Source organism: Primulina tabacum, chromosome 13 (genome assembly GCF_025594145.1).
Source record: "Primulina tabacum isolate GXHZ01 chromosome 13, ASM2559414v2, whole genome shotgun sequence".
Lineage (NCBI taxonomy): Eukaryota > Viridiplantae > Streptophyta > Magnoliopsida > Lamiales > Gesneriaceae > Primulina > Primulina tabacum.
Window position 1 is genome coordinate 33325173 of NC_134562.1, and position 14987 is coordinate 33340159.

At 29.6% G+C, this 14987-nt stretch overlaps 1 protein-coding gene across 1 annotated transcript; it reads right to left on the reverse strand.

Annotated features, from left to right (window-relative positions):
• Positions 1 to 7777: 7777 nt before the first annotated feature.
• LOC142522441 (uncharacterized) lies at positions 7778 to 9351 on the reverse strand. Its single transcript, XM_075625850.1, has 2 exons — positions 9075 to 9351; positions 7778 to 8475 (listed from the first exon to the last, which is right to left on the reverse strand). The coding sequence occupies exons 1-2, from the start codon at positions 9261 to 9263 to the stop codon at positions 7948 to 7950; spliced, it is 717 nt and encodes a 238-aa protein (XP_075481965.1). The 5' UTR covers positions 9264 to 9351; the 3' UTR covers positions 7778 to 7947.
• Between the last annotated feature and the right edge of the window lie 5636 nt (positions 9352 to 14987).

The window sequence follows — 14987 nt, forward strand, 5'->3', positions numbered from 1 at the left end:
CTTCTTAGTTAATCTTTAAATGACTTTTATAGCAAGGAAGCATGACATTTTGTATTAAAAAAAAGGAAGTTTCTTATTTTTTTTATATAAAAAATATTAATCTCTCTAATATTTTTTTTCAGTCGAAGAGAAAACTGTTATAATTGGGTTTCGTACAGATATCTCGTCCCAAATTTGAGACTTTGATATCAATCATATCTCGAACATTAGTTGCATAGTTTATATATGTGTGTGACCAAACATTAAATGACAGTAATGGATCGTTAGGTAACTCAAATAAATATATATCCCCATACCTCCTCATATATAACGAGGAGAAAAACCATACATCTCTTTCAATAGTAGTTACTTGAGTAAATCAAACTCTCTTTTCTATCATATATATTTACGTGTGATTTGTGACCATTACGGTTGATTTCATACTAGATGTAGGGGCACTATCCCCATGATAGAATCAAGAGCTCAAATTTAGCCACACATACATGGGGTCCACTGAATTTTTTTAAAATCACATATGTGTGTGAATCTTGTTCATTCAAACCATGTGGGGGTAGTGCCCCCACATGTAGCATCGAAGCTACCGACCATTACCAACCTTTAAAAATGTTGCACGTATCTAGATGAGAATGGATGAATGGTGGTCACACCGGAAATCATTCCGACATCCCACTAACGTTACTTATTTTCAGTTAGATAGGCTATCCAACTCGGGCTTATCTTGCCCGGTCACCAGGACATACAGAGAAATAATACATTTTTGTGCGAAAAATTGTCCACCCAACTCATCTATTTTTTCTGAGCAGTACCGATTTGGGCATAATGGGGTGTTGTGGACTCATAATGGACGGAGTATACATAGTGTAAAGGATTACATAGGAAAGAAGCAGGGTGCTTCCCGACGAGAGAGGGCAAATATTAAGTATGAATAAATGTATAAACTTAATCATCTGATAGACTTTATATGAGTTCAACTCAACATGTCAAGTCCTTGAAAAAAGCTCAACGTGTAAATTAATTTACCACATTGAATAGTGAAAAAAATAGTAAATTAATATATAATTAAATGTAAAGTATTTTCAATCTTTGTTACAATATTAAAATTTTAATATGTACTCTTTTGGAAACACGAACTACATTCAAATTTCTGCATTGCTTATATCATTTTATTTAATTTTGGTTATTGTTTTAGATTTTGTGATATTTTTATATATTTAGTTCTACATATTATCTAAAATATTAAATATAATATAATTTTGTTTTACATAATAGTACATTTTCAAAATATTTAGAAAGAATATCATTATGAATTTTCGATATTTTTAACGTTCGTAAATTCACCTTATTATTATTATACATCTTAATCGGAACGGTTGGGTTAGAAACTTCGAAAATTTTTGTTTTGATAATAACAAAACTTATTATTATGTTTTTAACGTATTTACTCAAGCGTGAAGTTGTCAACTCAATATGAAAGCTGAAGCTCAAATTTAACAAAACTGAAAATCTTGCGAGCTGCAATATTTTGATGGTATCTCACAGCTCGGAGATGCAAATGATCAGCCGACAAAATGACTGAATAGAAAATGAAGATTGGGAAAAGTTGTATCTCAAGTCAGTGGGCTACATCGAATGTTATCTAGACAAACTGATAGGTAAAAAACCAACCTGATTGCAGTGAAAATAACAATCAATTGGGTGTGAGTATTTACGATATTTTGTCCAACATGATCAACCCGATTCCAAATGGAAAGATTCAGCATGCGTTGCAAAGTTAATACAATTATCTACAAATCATATTCACAAGTTGAACTCTTAGTCGGAGTTTAAGATGCTAATAAATAACGATGAGCTACTTATTTTGCACATGCTGAAATCATACTTCAGCAAGACTGATTTCAGAAGACCTTATCAGTTTGGTTCACTCTAGTTGACAAGCCCAGCTGAATGATTAGTATATACGACGAGCCTCACTGACATCATACCTCAAAATTAGTCAGGCTCGTGAAAGCGTCCAGCAAGGTGGGAACGACAGTTTTAATGTCAGAAACTATCCAGAATTTTCCCAAACGGTCATAAACTTGTGTCAAACACACACGCACACACATATATATTTCTCGAAGTATATAAATACAACATCTTGAAAATCAATACAAGCTTTGGAAGATGATTCAATGCATGGGTAGTCTACATGAAAAAATTAGCCAAGAGAGTAAACCTAAGTGCGATGATACATTTGATATGTACGTACACAATAAAAATCATAACATACAACACTCATACATATATACAAGAGTTGGATTTCAAATTTTAGTTGAATGTGTTTTCACACGAAGACATTAAAGATTTTGTTTATAGTATTGACATAAAATATGTCAAACATTATGTGGATTGTAAGGTTGCGGCCTACAGTTGAGAGTATGCTAAGAGTTTCAATTAAACAAAAGATAAGTCATAAAATTGAAATGAGTTTTTACGGGAGATGCGTAAATCAAATTCTTCTAGTGGATCGTTCACAAGGAGAACAATGGATGACGTATGAGTTATTTATCTCCGAACATCCATAAAAAAATTAATTTTTATATATGTATCATATTTATTTATTATTGTCACTGTTTTTAAGACATATTGTTAAAACATTTTATGTGCATTTCAAATTCTAAAATATTACATACCAAGTAGATGATCAAAAGCTTCAACCAAAAAAGTTTTTACACATTCAACTTTCATATTTTTTAAATATTTTACCAAAAAATTTAATCGGGTCAACTCGTCTCACGAACGTAGATGTATGAAATCGTCTCACATGAGAGTTACTTGTAAACTTTTGACACAGAAAATAATATATGATTATCTAAATATCTCTTTTCTTTTTAGCAGTACATATACACGAGAGTTGGATTTCAAATTTTAGTTGAGTGAATTTTCACACGAAGACATTAAAGATTTTGTTTGTAGTATTGACATAAAATATGTCAAACATTATGCGGACTGGGTAGCTGCGGCCTACAGTTGAGAGTTTGCTAAGAGTTTCAATTAAACAAGAGATAAATCATAAACTTGAAATGAGTTTTTACAGGGAGAAGCATAAATGAAAATCTTCTAGTGGATAATTCACAAGGAGAAGAATGAATGACGTATGAGTTATTAATCTCCGAACATCCATAAACAAATTCGTGTTTATTTATGTATCATATTTATTTATTATTGCTACTGTTTTTAAGACACATTGTCGAAAAATTTTATGTGCATTTCAAATTCTAAAATATTGGATACCAAGTATATGACAAAAAATTTCAACCAAAAAAGTTTTTACATATTCAATTTACATATCTTTTAAATATTTTACCAAAAAATTTAATCGGGTCAACTCGCCTCACGAATGTAGATGTATGAGATCGTCTCACATGAGAGTTACTTGTAAACTTTTGACACAAAAAATAATATATGATTATCTAAATATCTCTCTTCTTTTTAGCAGTAACAATTCCACTATCCAATATATCAAAAACAACTGTAAAAAAGCTAATTCGACTGTAGAAGATTGTTATATTATTTCGAGTATTATCTCAAATGATATAAACATTTTAAATTCGATAAATTTTCATAATAATATTTAAAATTTTAAATATCTTCATTATATTACATCAATAATAATACGTAATTATATAAACCGATATTCACATATAATATCTGCGGATTTAAAACACAAAAACAATCATCAACGTTCACATGTAATATCTGCGGATTTAACACACTAACAACGCAATCAAGCAAATACAAATCGAGTAGAAAAACAAACATACAAACAAAAAATTTAGTTAGTACGGACTCCATAAAAACACAAGACGAGAGCATTGAAATACACAATCCCATATATTATTTGTGTCTTATTTTTTTAAAAAAAAAATTTAATGAAATGACAAGTTAAAGAAAAGACAGTTGCGGGAACAATATATATCCATCTGTCTGACAAATATAATAAGTGGGGTTTAATTGAATTTTACCATTGGTTTGATCTGAAATGGTAGGTGTAGTAATTTAAAGGGGAGGGGGGTGTTAGATAAAAACATAAATTATGGAATTTATTGTCAGTTAGGTACGTACATAATGTCTAGGTCGAATAAATGATCGTTGATTAGCTTCACCAAGGATGCAAAAGAATTTAATTGTCTTAAAAACTTTAGGTGGAGACTGTTTTCAATCATTTATTACAAGCCAGGGGAGCTTTAATTCAGGAAGTTAATCCAACATTGAATAACCTCGACTAGTAGCAGCATTCCTTCCTCACCACTTTACTTATAATATAATATAATATAATGTTCCTTATTATAAAAGAAAATGACAAACCTTCATTTATTTAAATTGGAAATATAGGAATATTAGTCGTTTGCATATTTAAAAATGTTAAAAATTTATGTGAGACGGTCTCACGGGTCATATTTTGGGAAACAGATCTCTTATTTGGGTCATCCATGAAAAAGTATTACTTTTTATGCTAAAAATATTACTTTTTATTGTGAATTGTTTAGCAGATAACTTCAGATATGATCATAATTTATATTTACTCGAACATGGGAGATAACGATCATATCCTAAGCTGTCTACCATGTAACTTCAGATATGATCATAATTTATATATAATTGGAGCTGATTATCTTTTAGTTTTTATATCTCTCAAAGATTTGAACTTGTGATTATAACGTTATCTCTTAATGTGTATTTTTTATAGAGTATGTCTCTTATGAGACGGTCTCAAGAATTTTTATCGGTGAGACGGGTCAACTTTACCGATATTCACAATAAAAAGTAATAATCTTAACATAAAAAGTAATATTTTTTTTCATGAATGACCCGAATAAGAGATCTGTCTCATAAATTACGATCCGTGAGACCGTCTCACACAAATTTTTGTCTTTTTTATACCACAGCTTGAGTGATAAATTCCCATTCAAAGCACCCAAGCTACAATAAAAGCGCGAATCTTAAAAACTATTCCAAAATAAGAATTTAATGGCCACTTTTTCTCAAACAACGAACTAAACTAATTTAATGAAACACCTTATAACTCACTCGATTAAACCACAATTAAGACATTATTAAATTTTAATCAACCCACTAACGGTGGAGGAATATCAAAGGGTGGTGACAATAATTTTTTTTAAAAATAAAATTAATAGTTTTTTAATATGAACAAATTAAAGAAAAAGTTGGAAATATAATTATATACATGATTTGTGCATGTAAATTAATTTTTTTAATCTAAAATATATTTTTATATTTATTTATAATAAATTTTTATATGAACTATAAACAGATTAGAGTAATTTTTATTTTTTAATTTAACATTTATTATGTTTTTAAATTCATTATTTTATTATTCTTTGTTTTTTTCAAAAATATTTATGGAGAATGGACATTTTGGAGGAAAAATTTGGTATGGCATGAGATATCAAAAGTAGTTACTATTCATACCTCAACTTTAATATTAGTAACATGTAACTAAGGTATTAGAGAAAAATTGTATTTTTCGATATATATTTATTTCTCTCATTATAATTTTGATTATATGTGTTGTCGAATATAAGTCTTAGTCCATTATTTTTTCCTGCAATTTTAATTCGATTGGCGGCAAAATCATGTTGATATGTGCAGTGTTATATGAACGTTTCCGATAAAAAATGATTGAATTACCAAAAAGAAATTGCCAAATTTGAAAGACATAATACTAAGATTATTTCAACAAACAGTCACAATGTATCAAAATTAAAAAAATAATAATAATAATAAAAATAAAGAATGATCAAAATGAAAATTTTCCAATAAATCTTAAGAAAAAATTGATAAAATTAATATCATTAACTAGAGATCACGAAATATGTGTGATATTATTTGTGTGAATGCAAATAGGATTATCATGTACTTTTATGAATTATATAAAAATTCAAAGAAAAATTCAAAGCTACCATGTCTGCCAGTGTTTTGTTAGTTGTCCTACATCGGTTGGATAAAATATTTAGGAGCTGTATATATGGTCTTGGACAATACTCCCCCCTTGAGGTAGCTTTTGGGGTTGAGTTAGGTCCAAGTTCCAATCTTAACATGGTATCAGATCTCAGGTCCACCGTTATGTGTTGCACTGCCCATATTTGGGTCACCCTTTCTGTCCATAATTGGGTCATTTGTAAACTTCACGCTCCAAATGTTTATTCATGGGCGTGAGGATGGTGTGTTAGTTGTCTCACATCGGTTGGACAAAATACATGAGAGTTGTATATATGATCTTGGACAATCATCCTCTCTTAAACTAATTTTTAAGACTGGGTTAGATTCAAGTTTTAATCTTTAACATATTCCGTTATGTAACATAGAAATCAACATTAAAAGAATCAGGTATCACAGTAAATCTTACGGAAGAAACTTAATGAGATTGTTCCATAAATAAGGAAATCAAAAGTAAAAGCAAAATAATAAATTATTTTTTGAAAAATATGGAAATCCAACAAAGAAAGCACATTCAAGCTAAGCATTAATTCCAATCAAAGTTTTGGTAGTCAAGTGTGTATTCTGAATATCCAAGTACATATATTGAAATAATAAATAAAAAATAAAATTTGAAGTGGGTGTGAATTGATTCGGAGATGGTAGGATCAAAGAAATAATTCCCATTTATTATTTGTTAGGTGCAAATATCAAATGCAAGAGAGTAAATGCCGTAGTAATTTGCCTAGTCAAGCAACACGCAGCATTTAGTTAGTCCCCTCCTTGACAATGCTTTTATCAGCATTCTCTCCCATCATTCATTTTTTAAGATTGAATGTAAGTCGTTTTATAAAAGTTATATGTTATGATTATTTTTTAAATTATATAATAGTTCAAACACAACGGTTCGCTTGCTTCAGGCATGAACAATTATTACATCAAATAATCTCAATACCAATAATTATACTACTTGCAATTAATGAAAATCGAATTCGTGAACTCAGCTTTGATACCAATAATAGAACCAAATATTTATCGATTTTCCAAAAACTGTATTAGATAACAGTGCAACTCAAATCTTTTAAATCATATAACAGGTCGAGTACCACAGTTCGATCGTTCCAAACAAAAACAATTATTGCACTCAACACATTTATAACCTAAATAAATACATCCACCGCATCACATAAATTAACTAAGAGCTTAGCTTGTGGATTCAAAATAACGCACGAGAGACCGATTTCAAAAGGTTATTTTGTTCAAGCTAGAAAGTGACATGTTACAATTAGACATCAAACTCGAGATTTCATCGCAAATTTAGAATCTTAAAATCAAAAAATGGTTATAAGTCATCAACATTTTCCAAATGGATATGTATAAGTTAAACGACAACAAAATAAAAACCAAGAAAGAAGGGATAAAAAAAAGTCTCTTCTTGATTAATTAATGAGTATATCTCTTGTGAGACGGTCTCACAAATCTTTATTGTGAGACAGATCAATCATACCGATATTCACAATAAAAAATAATAATGTTAGCATAAAATATAATATTTTTTCATTGATGACAAAATAAGAGATTTGTCTCACAAAATACGACACGTGAGACCGTGTCACACAAGTTTTTGCCATAATTAATTAATCTCATTCGTTTTACAAAAACTATACTAAGCGATAACTATATATGTTGCAACACAAACGTCAATGTTCACCAAACAGAGACAACAATCGTCCCAACATAATCATTGTTAGAAGCTAAGAAACATGTTGAGACAAGATAGACAAAAAGGGGAACAAAATAATACGTAAATACATATTCATCGTAGCTGTAATTTATGCTTATATACTGATGCAAAGAAGAAAAACCCGAATCGATAATAGTTTATACACCAATTCTGTAATTACCTCATACTCAATAATCTATCAATCTTTACAAAAAATTCAGAACCAACCATCTATCTTCAATATTTCAAATACACATGTTCAGGTCAATACGAGGTTTCTTGACAGCCACAGGCACTGGCACTTCACTGTTACATCGAGGGCACTTGGGATTACTCTTCGAGATCAACACATAAAGAAGACAGCCTGGGCAACCAGCAGCGAACGAGCCCGAAAATCTCTCCTCGTTATCGAAATCTCGGTCTTGGATCGAGGATGAAGAGTTCGAACAAGGAGAACAAGATTTAGATATCGACATTGACATAGAACGCTTCCTGATCACCGTTTCTTTCTCGGCCCTCTCGAGTGCTGACTTCACTTTGTCGAGAGTGCATATGCTCGGGTAACTCGAAGATGAAGGAGATGTGGATGCCGACGAAACAAGCTTCAACTCTAAGGTCGATTCGTCGAAGAGGTTTAACGTCTGTTTCGACGTCGGAGGGAAGTTGAGGTCTTGAAACTTGGTGAGAGTTTTGCTACTAATTTGAGGCTTGTTTTCTGAATTCGAAGAGGACGAGTTTGATGAACTGCACCTTTGGAGATACACTTTTCCCGACTGCGCAAACAACACAGAACAATTAAGCAATACACACAATGATGAATCTTGCACATCAATTTGAATTAGAAACATCAAAATCACTTTAAATTATTAAACCAAATCAAATTTTGAAAAAAAAAGAGAGCCCATTTTTCAAGGCATTAGGGGGAATAATGAATTGGATCGATATGTAATTACTAATTTATAAACTGCAATCAGATTTATCATTTACGAAACCTAAATCATGCAAAGAATTAATGTAGTAATTAATATTAATTCACGATAAACTTAAAAGGAAAAATAATTGATGAACAATAATCACCATAAATATTATAACCACAGCGCAATTAATTCATTAAATGCACATTAATTTTCTCATAAATTAATTAAAATATAAATGGATATATGATTAACTGAACATAAATAAACAAGGTAAATGAAACCTTAAATACAGACAGAGAGGCGCTGAATCTTCATAAACATACCAAAATCAAACCCAAAAAAATCATCACAAAAAAACACAAACCAAGGCTAAAAAAATCCTTTAAAAACACAAGTGGGTTCTTTCTAGTCTAAAAAAAAAGATTAAAAATTATTTTCACATAAATAATTATTACCTTTAAATCGAGGCGTTTCTCCCAGCCACAGGGGACTTGTAAATCGAGGTCTAACTCCTTGGAATCGGGTGTACCACACCCACCAAGCAAGTCCCGGGTGATCGGGGCCGTTGATTTCCCTGCCGAGGTTGACTCTTTTGTGTCGCCGGCGTTGATCATTCTGACCAGAGAACTGACATCAGCGGCCATCCCACGAAAGATTTTGTATTCTCCCAGTTTAACAGAGAGAGAGAGAGAGAGGCGAGATAATGAGTTATGGGTGAAGGAATAGCGCAGAGTGAAACGGAGTGTGTGATATATATATACAAGTGAGAAAAGAAGAAGATTTTTACAAATTACTACATTTCAATTAAATCAAATTAAATGGCAATAATTGAAGAATTGAATGTAATCTAGATTTATAAGGGAAAATTTTAATTTTGTGGAAGGGCATTAATTATTATTTTATTTTGGAGAAATATTGGGTTCCATTAAAATACATTTCAAAAGTTTCAGCTGTATTTAATATAAGAGATTTATTGATTTTTAATGATATTTGTAGATTTTAAAAATCTAGATGTATTCAATTAAGACTTTTATATACTCTATAGAAATCTAGTAGTATTCAAAATAGATTTTCATAGAGTTTTAAAAAAGTGATATTCAACATTGACTTTTAAAAACTCTATAAAAATTTATAGGTATTTAAATTTTCAATAAACTTTTAATAAATTCATGGAATTCATTAACATACAAATATTAAAGCCTAAGATAAAATTATAAATGGTAAAAAATTGTATTTGGTTCAACCAAAGTTTTGGATGGATTTTTAAAACTTCGAAATCATACACAAGCTATTTATTTCTTTCTCACATCACATTTCTTCTTATCTTCTCTCATCTCATCTATCTCAATCACTCTTTCAAATTTTCGAAGTATATCTCTATATAAATTTTCATTTTTAATTTTCAAAATTTTTATTTTTTGACTGATTGTTCATTTAATAATTATATATTTTGATATCATACGAAATTTTGAATTTTAAAATTGATTTTGTGATTTTTAATTTATGATTTATACAAATTAATGTAGTATTCAATACTAATAAAAGATGATAAAAAAATGTCGCTTAATTCTTAATAATTGAATAGCCTCGTAACAACCATAATTTTTAAAATTTTTTTAGCATTTTCAATTAATATGTAAGCTATGATATTTTTATACAAAATTATATCAAATAATATTCTTTTCACATGTATATTATCAATTCAAAAATAAGATTACAGATTAATCAATTTATGTATTTTAAAAAATTTACGAACATGCATACAAACTCATATATATACATATGTAAAAATTAAATTATTTAACTTTGAATAAGTAAATTTATTTATTAATATAAATTCTAAAAAACTATTTCAATCTGAATATGTTATCTATGTCAATTAATTATTGGTTCGAAGAAATTAATAAAAAATAATATGTTATAATTAAATATAAAATTTATAAAAAATTTATAAATAAAGATTTCACAATTATCAAAACTCTGATTGAATCCATATAAATCTATTTATAAATCTGTGAGATTCTGTAAAAGTCAATTAAAATATATTAATTCCACAAAAGTCTATCATTTGAAAAACTCGTTAAAATTATCAAAACTCTGAATTAAATACACCTCACTTTATGTATTTAGATTTACTAATATATTACTTATATTACGTTACAATTACATATTTTTCTATTTTTAGTTATGTTAATGGTTAATTTACATTTTAGTTATGTTATTATATGTTTTTTTTTTTTTTATTTTGATCTTTAAATTTTTATTTTTAATCTTGTAACTCGTATATTTTTCAGTTTTGGTCATCAACTTGTACGCTTTTTTTTTTCATTTTTGTCTTTTTTGACGGGAAGACACAATATATTTAGATAAAAAAGACTAAAATATAAAAAATATAAGTTACGTGATTAAAAATACAAATCAACTATTAACAAGACCAAAAGTAAAAATCCTAAATTGCAACACAAAAAGTATAGTTTTTTCTTATATTAGATAGTGTGAATTACCTTTTCTCATTATTTATTAAATGTTATATGAGAATAAAATATAAGTGTCTGTCTCTAAATGTATATATCAAATTTCATTCTTCGTCCGTTGATGTGACACTTATGTGATCTAACTTAATATTGATTGATACAATGTTATATCAGCCCTCTCGTTAAAATAAAAAAATTGAAAAAATACATTACTATGACCGAAATTAACATAATAATGAAATATTTGTATATTTTATAAAAACAATAAATAAATAAATAAAACATAGGAGACATTTTCTAAGAGGAAAATGTGGGTATTTACCAGTGTTCTAAAAATCTCTGCCTTGGACCGCCCCGATTTTAGGCTAGTCGAAACTTCTAGGCGCCATCATATTAATCGGCCGCCTGGCGCGAAAGCCGCCTAGGCGATTTTACAATTAAAAATCCGCCACAGAAGAAGTTTTGGAAAAATATGGAGATGAACTAGAAGAGTTAGATGTTTAGGTTTAATATCAATATATTATGTTGGAAAAAATGTTGAACAAATTTAATTTTCATTGTACAACGGTTGTAGTAAAGTAGTAAACTGATGTGGATGATTCATATATAAAAATTTATTAATATATATTTATTATTACAATTTTAAATTTTATAATAATATATATTTCATATACAAACATAATACTCATGAACCATTTAGTGAATTTAATGTTTAAAAAAAACCGCCCGAACCCTGATATTTACAAAGTGCATTAAATGAAAAAGAACAGCTAATTAATGCCACGCTCTCCATACAAAGACCCTTTGTCTTCCTTAGCTAACCATTCCTTAGCTAACTAATTAATGTCTGTTTTTAATTTTCTTCAAAATTTTGGTATCCCTTTGTGTGTCTGATTTATTGGCGCATTCATTTCCTTTTGTTTTCAGAATTTATTGCTACCCGACTTTAGTTGGGAACTCTTGAGTCTTGGCCCTTCTTGTCTTTGCACGAAAACTTTTGAGAGATTGTAAAATAGATATTTTATTTGAGTAATTGATAAAAAAAATTATTATTTTTATGTTCAAAATATTATTTATTAATGTAAATATGAACATGATTAATATATTTTACAGATAAAAATTCTTGAGACCGTCACACAAAAGATATAGTATTCATGAACGTGATTAACATGTCTCGTAGATAAAAAAAAAATTGAGATTGTCACGTAAACATAAGATGCCTAATATGACCTCTAACATCTTAATCTCTTCAAATGACTTACCACCCAACTATTTTCAATGTTATTATTTCAATTTTATGTTTTAATTCACAAGTATTAACATATTTGAATGTCTATATATATTTAACAACAATTTAGCTTATGAGATATCTCATGGATATAATTGTTGACATAATAAATAAAGAATATTTTACAATTTGGGTTTTCTACGTTAGCTAGTCATGTTTAATTCTTTTGCCATTTTGATTTTTTTCCGAGGTGATGGTAAACTGATGTCAAAGTAGCGGTTACATATATGGTGTCTCATTAATGTTCTCGGTGAAAAATTGTTAAAATGACTAAGGATTCAAAAATATATGGATAAAGCTGAAATCGGACAACAAAGATAACCAAAATTACAATTTTCTTTGTAAACAAATATGGCAAAAGCTTGTGTGATACGGTCTCACGTGTCGTATTTTGTGAGACGGATCTCTTATTTGAGTCATCCATGAAAAAATATTATTTTTTATGCTAAGAGTATTACTTTTTATTGTAAATATTGATAGGGTTGACCCGTCTTACCGATAAAAATTCATGAGACCGTCTCACAAAAAACCTACTCAATAAATATATTCATAACTAACGTCAAACAATCTCAGGAGGTAGGAGTCATAATTTAATACTATTTGTTAAATAAATATCGGTAATGAAATTCAAACAATACATTTCTACCTCATATTTATCTTGAATTTGTTTGTTATGACCTTTGAGGCCACGAGCCGAAAAAATCAGAAATATTTGACAATATGTACTTGACTTTGTTAATTACACACATACCTAAATTTTGTCGACTTTCATTCAAATTAGCTAGAATTGCTAAGAAATTATCCTACATCTTCCTAAGTTTGGAAATACAATCGTGCTTGTCTATAATTTCTCTTCCTAAGTATTCACGATGTTGAAATAATATATTGGAACATGGACTCTTTATGAAATAATTTTGTCGCGCCTAACGTATTTGACCCGGAGGAATAAATACGATCTGTGAAAGAATTTGAAAAACGAATTTCAAATGACATTCATCTCCATATATTTGAAATTCACGTCAGATATTATTGAAAGTGCATAACTTGATATGAACTATATTTGAAATCAAGTTCAATCTTGTACATCCAAATTTGAAAATAATCATCTCAAATTCATCAATTCAAATACAACTTTAATTTTTCTCTCTACATCGCAGCGTGTCTCCTCTCAGTTGTCCTGTTTAGTCTATAATCATTTTTTCTTTCGTATTATACCAAACTAAACAACTTTCAACCACAATATATTTGTTACAATTATTGATCCCAAAAATCTATAAGCATAAAGTCTCGAAGCTCTATGGTCAAACCATATATTTAAAAAACGGGCCTACAAATTCTAAAGGCAACGGAGCTTAAATTAAATAGCGTCTAATAAATCAGTGCAGTAAAAGAAGGTTTCCCTTTTGACCGAAAACACAGAGGAGAAATAATATTCGGTTGAATGGGGGAAATTATGGCAGGAGTCCACCAGTGAATTAACTATGTAGATGATATATATTTACGAACTGTATTTTGTTGGTTGGTTCTTAAAATCTGTACTTGGGTCATTTTCAGGTTGAATGAATGCTACTTTCCTACTTCAATACGGTGGTTCTCATATTTTTGCCATATCTTTAAACAAATTTTTTATGTAAGAAAGTATTCTTGCGATGATCAAAGATCCGAGCATTAGTATAATAAATGAAACACTTGTTTTGGACAAGTTCTGGTGCGTTGAATTGCATTGGAAATAACATGTTTTCTGGGCCCTTGCTAGACACTCGACCAAAGCTAGATTTCTTCGTTTTCAGCAGCATCGCGACACTGTCTCGATCACAGGAAGACAGACAAGGATACCTTAGGAAGCAATCATGTGATACGAGGCTGGTTGGAGGTAGTCAAACTCCTGAAATTTAGACAGAAGAAGACCAAGAAAAACAACTTATTCAATTATTTTCGACTTTCTTTGTGCTGGACTTCGTCCCACCAGTCCATCACCGTGCTCATAAGTGGATAAATTATTTTTTAGTATCGCCGTCAGTGATGACTGATGAGCATTCGGTTAAAACCAAACCGCACATTGAAGATCCGACGTTCTTTGATTCGAAAGTGGCAAAAGATTTGTGAAAATAGACAAGAAGCTTCAGCTAGAGGCTTAGGAAGACAAGCTTGGAGCCTTAGCCCTGGGGGTAAAAGATTTGTTAGCGTGGATGGGCTAACAATATGGCCCAATCGGACTACTGTACAAAATTATGCCCCTATATAAAAATTGAACTTAATAAAAATAATCGGTTAGTTCGTTTTAACCCATTTTTACAATACTAACAGAACCAAATCGATTTTTTGGAAAAACACTTGAAATGAAATTCTGAATTAAATGAATCGTTTATTTGTTTATCAACTATGTCAAGTTTATTGTTTATCTTGAATTTTTACAATACGATATAATTAATCTTCCCATTGGATCGGATGTATTCAAATGTTTTTTCGGGGTTTTTTCGGGGTCTTTTTATTATTATAATTATAAATCTTGATAGTTTCAATGGAAGGACCAGATTAACTGATTCTTTGTCAATCAGATAACAGCTCTTCCGTTTTCATGGAAAAAAAAGTCACTTGATTATATT

What these genes read in the sequence shown, in the direction of transcription:
- LOC142522441 (XM_075625850.1), bottom strand. Translation starts at nt 9,263, where the DNA reads ATGGCCGCTGATGTCAGTTCTCTGGTCAGAATGATCAACGCCGGCGAC. An exon ending in AGAAACGCCTCGATTTAAAG is followed by an intron (nt 8,476 to 9,074) that starts GTAATAATTATT and finishes TTGTTTGCGCAG; the next exon opens with TCGGGAAAAGTGTATCTCCA.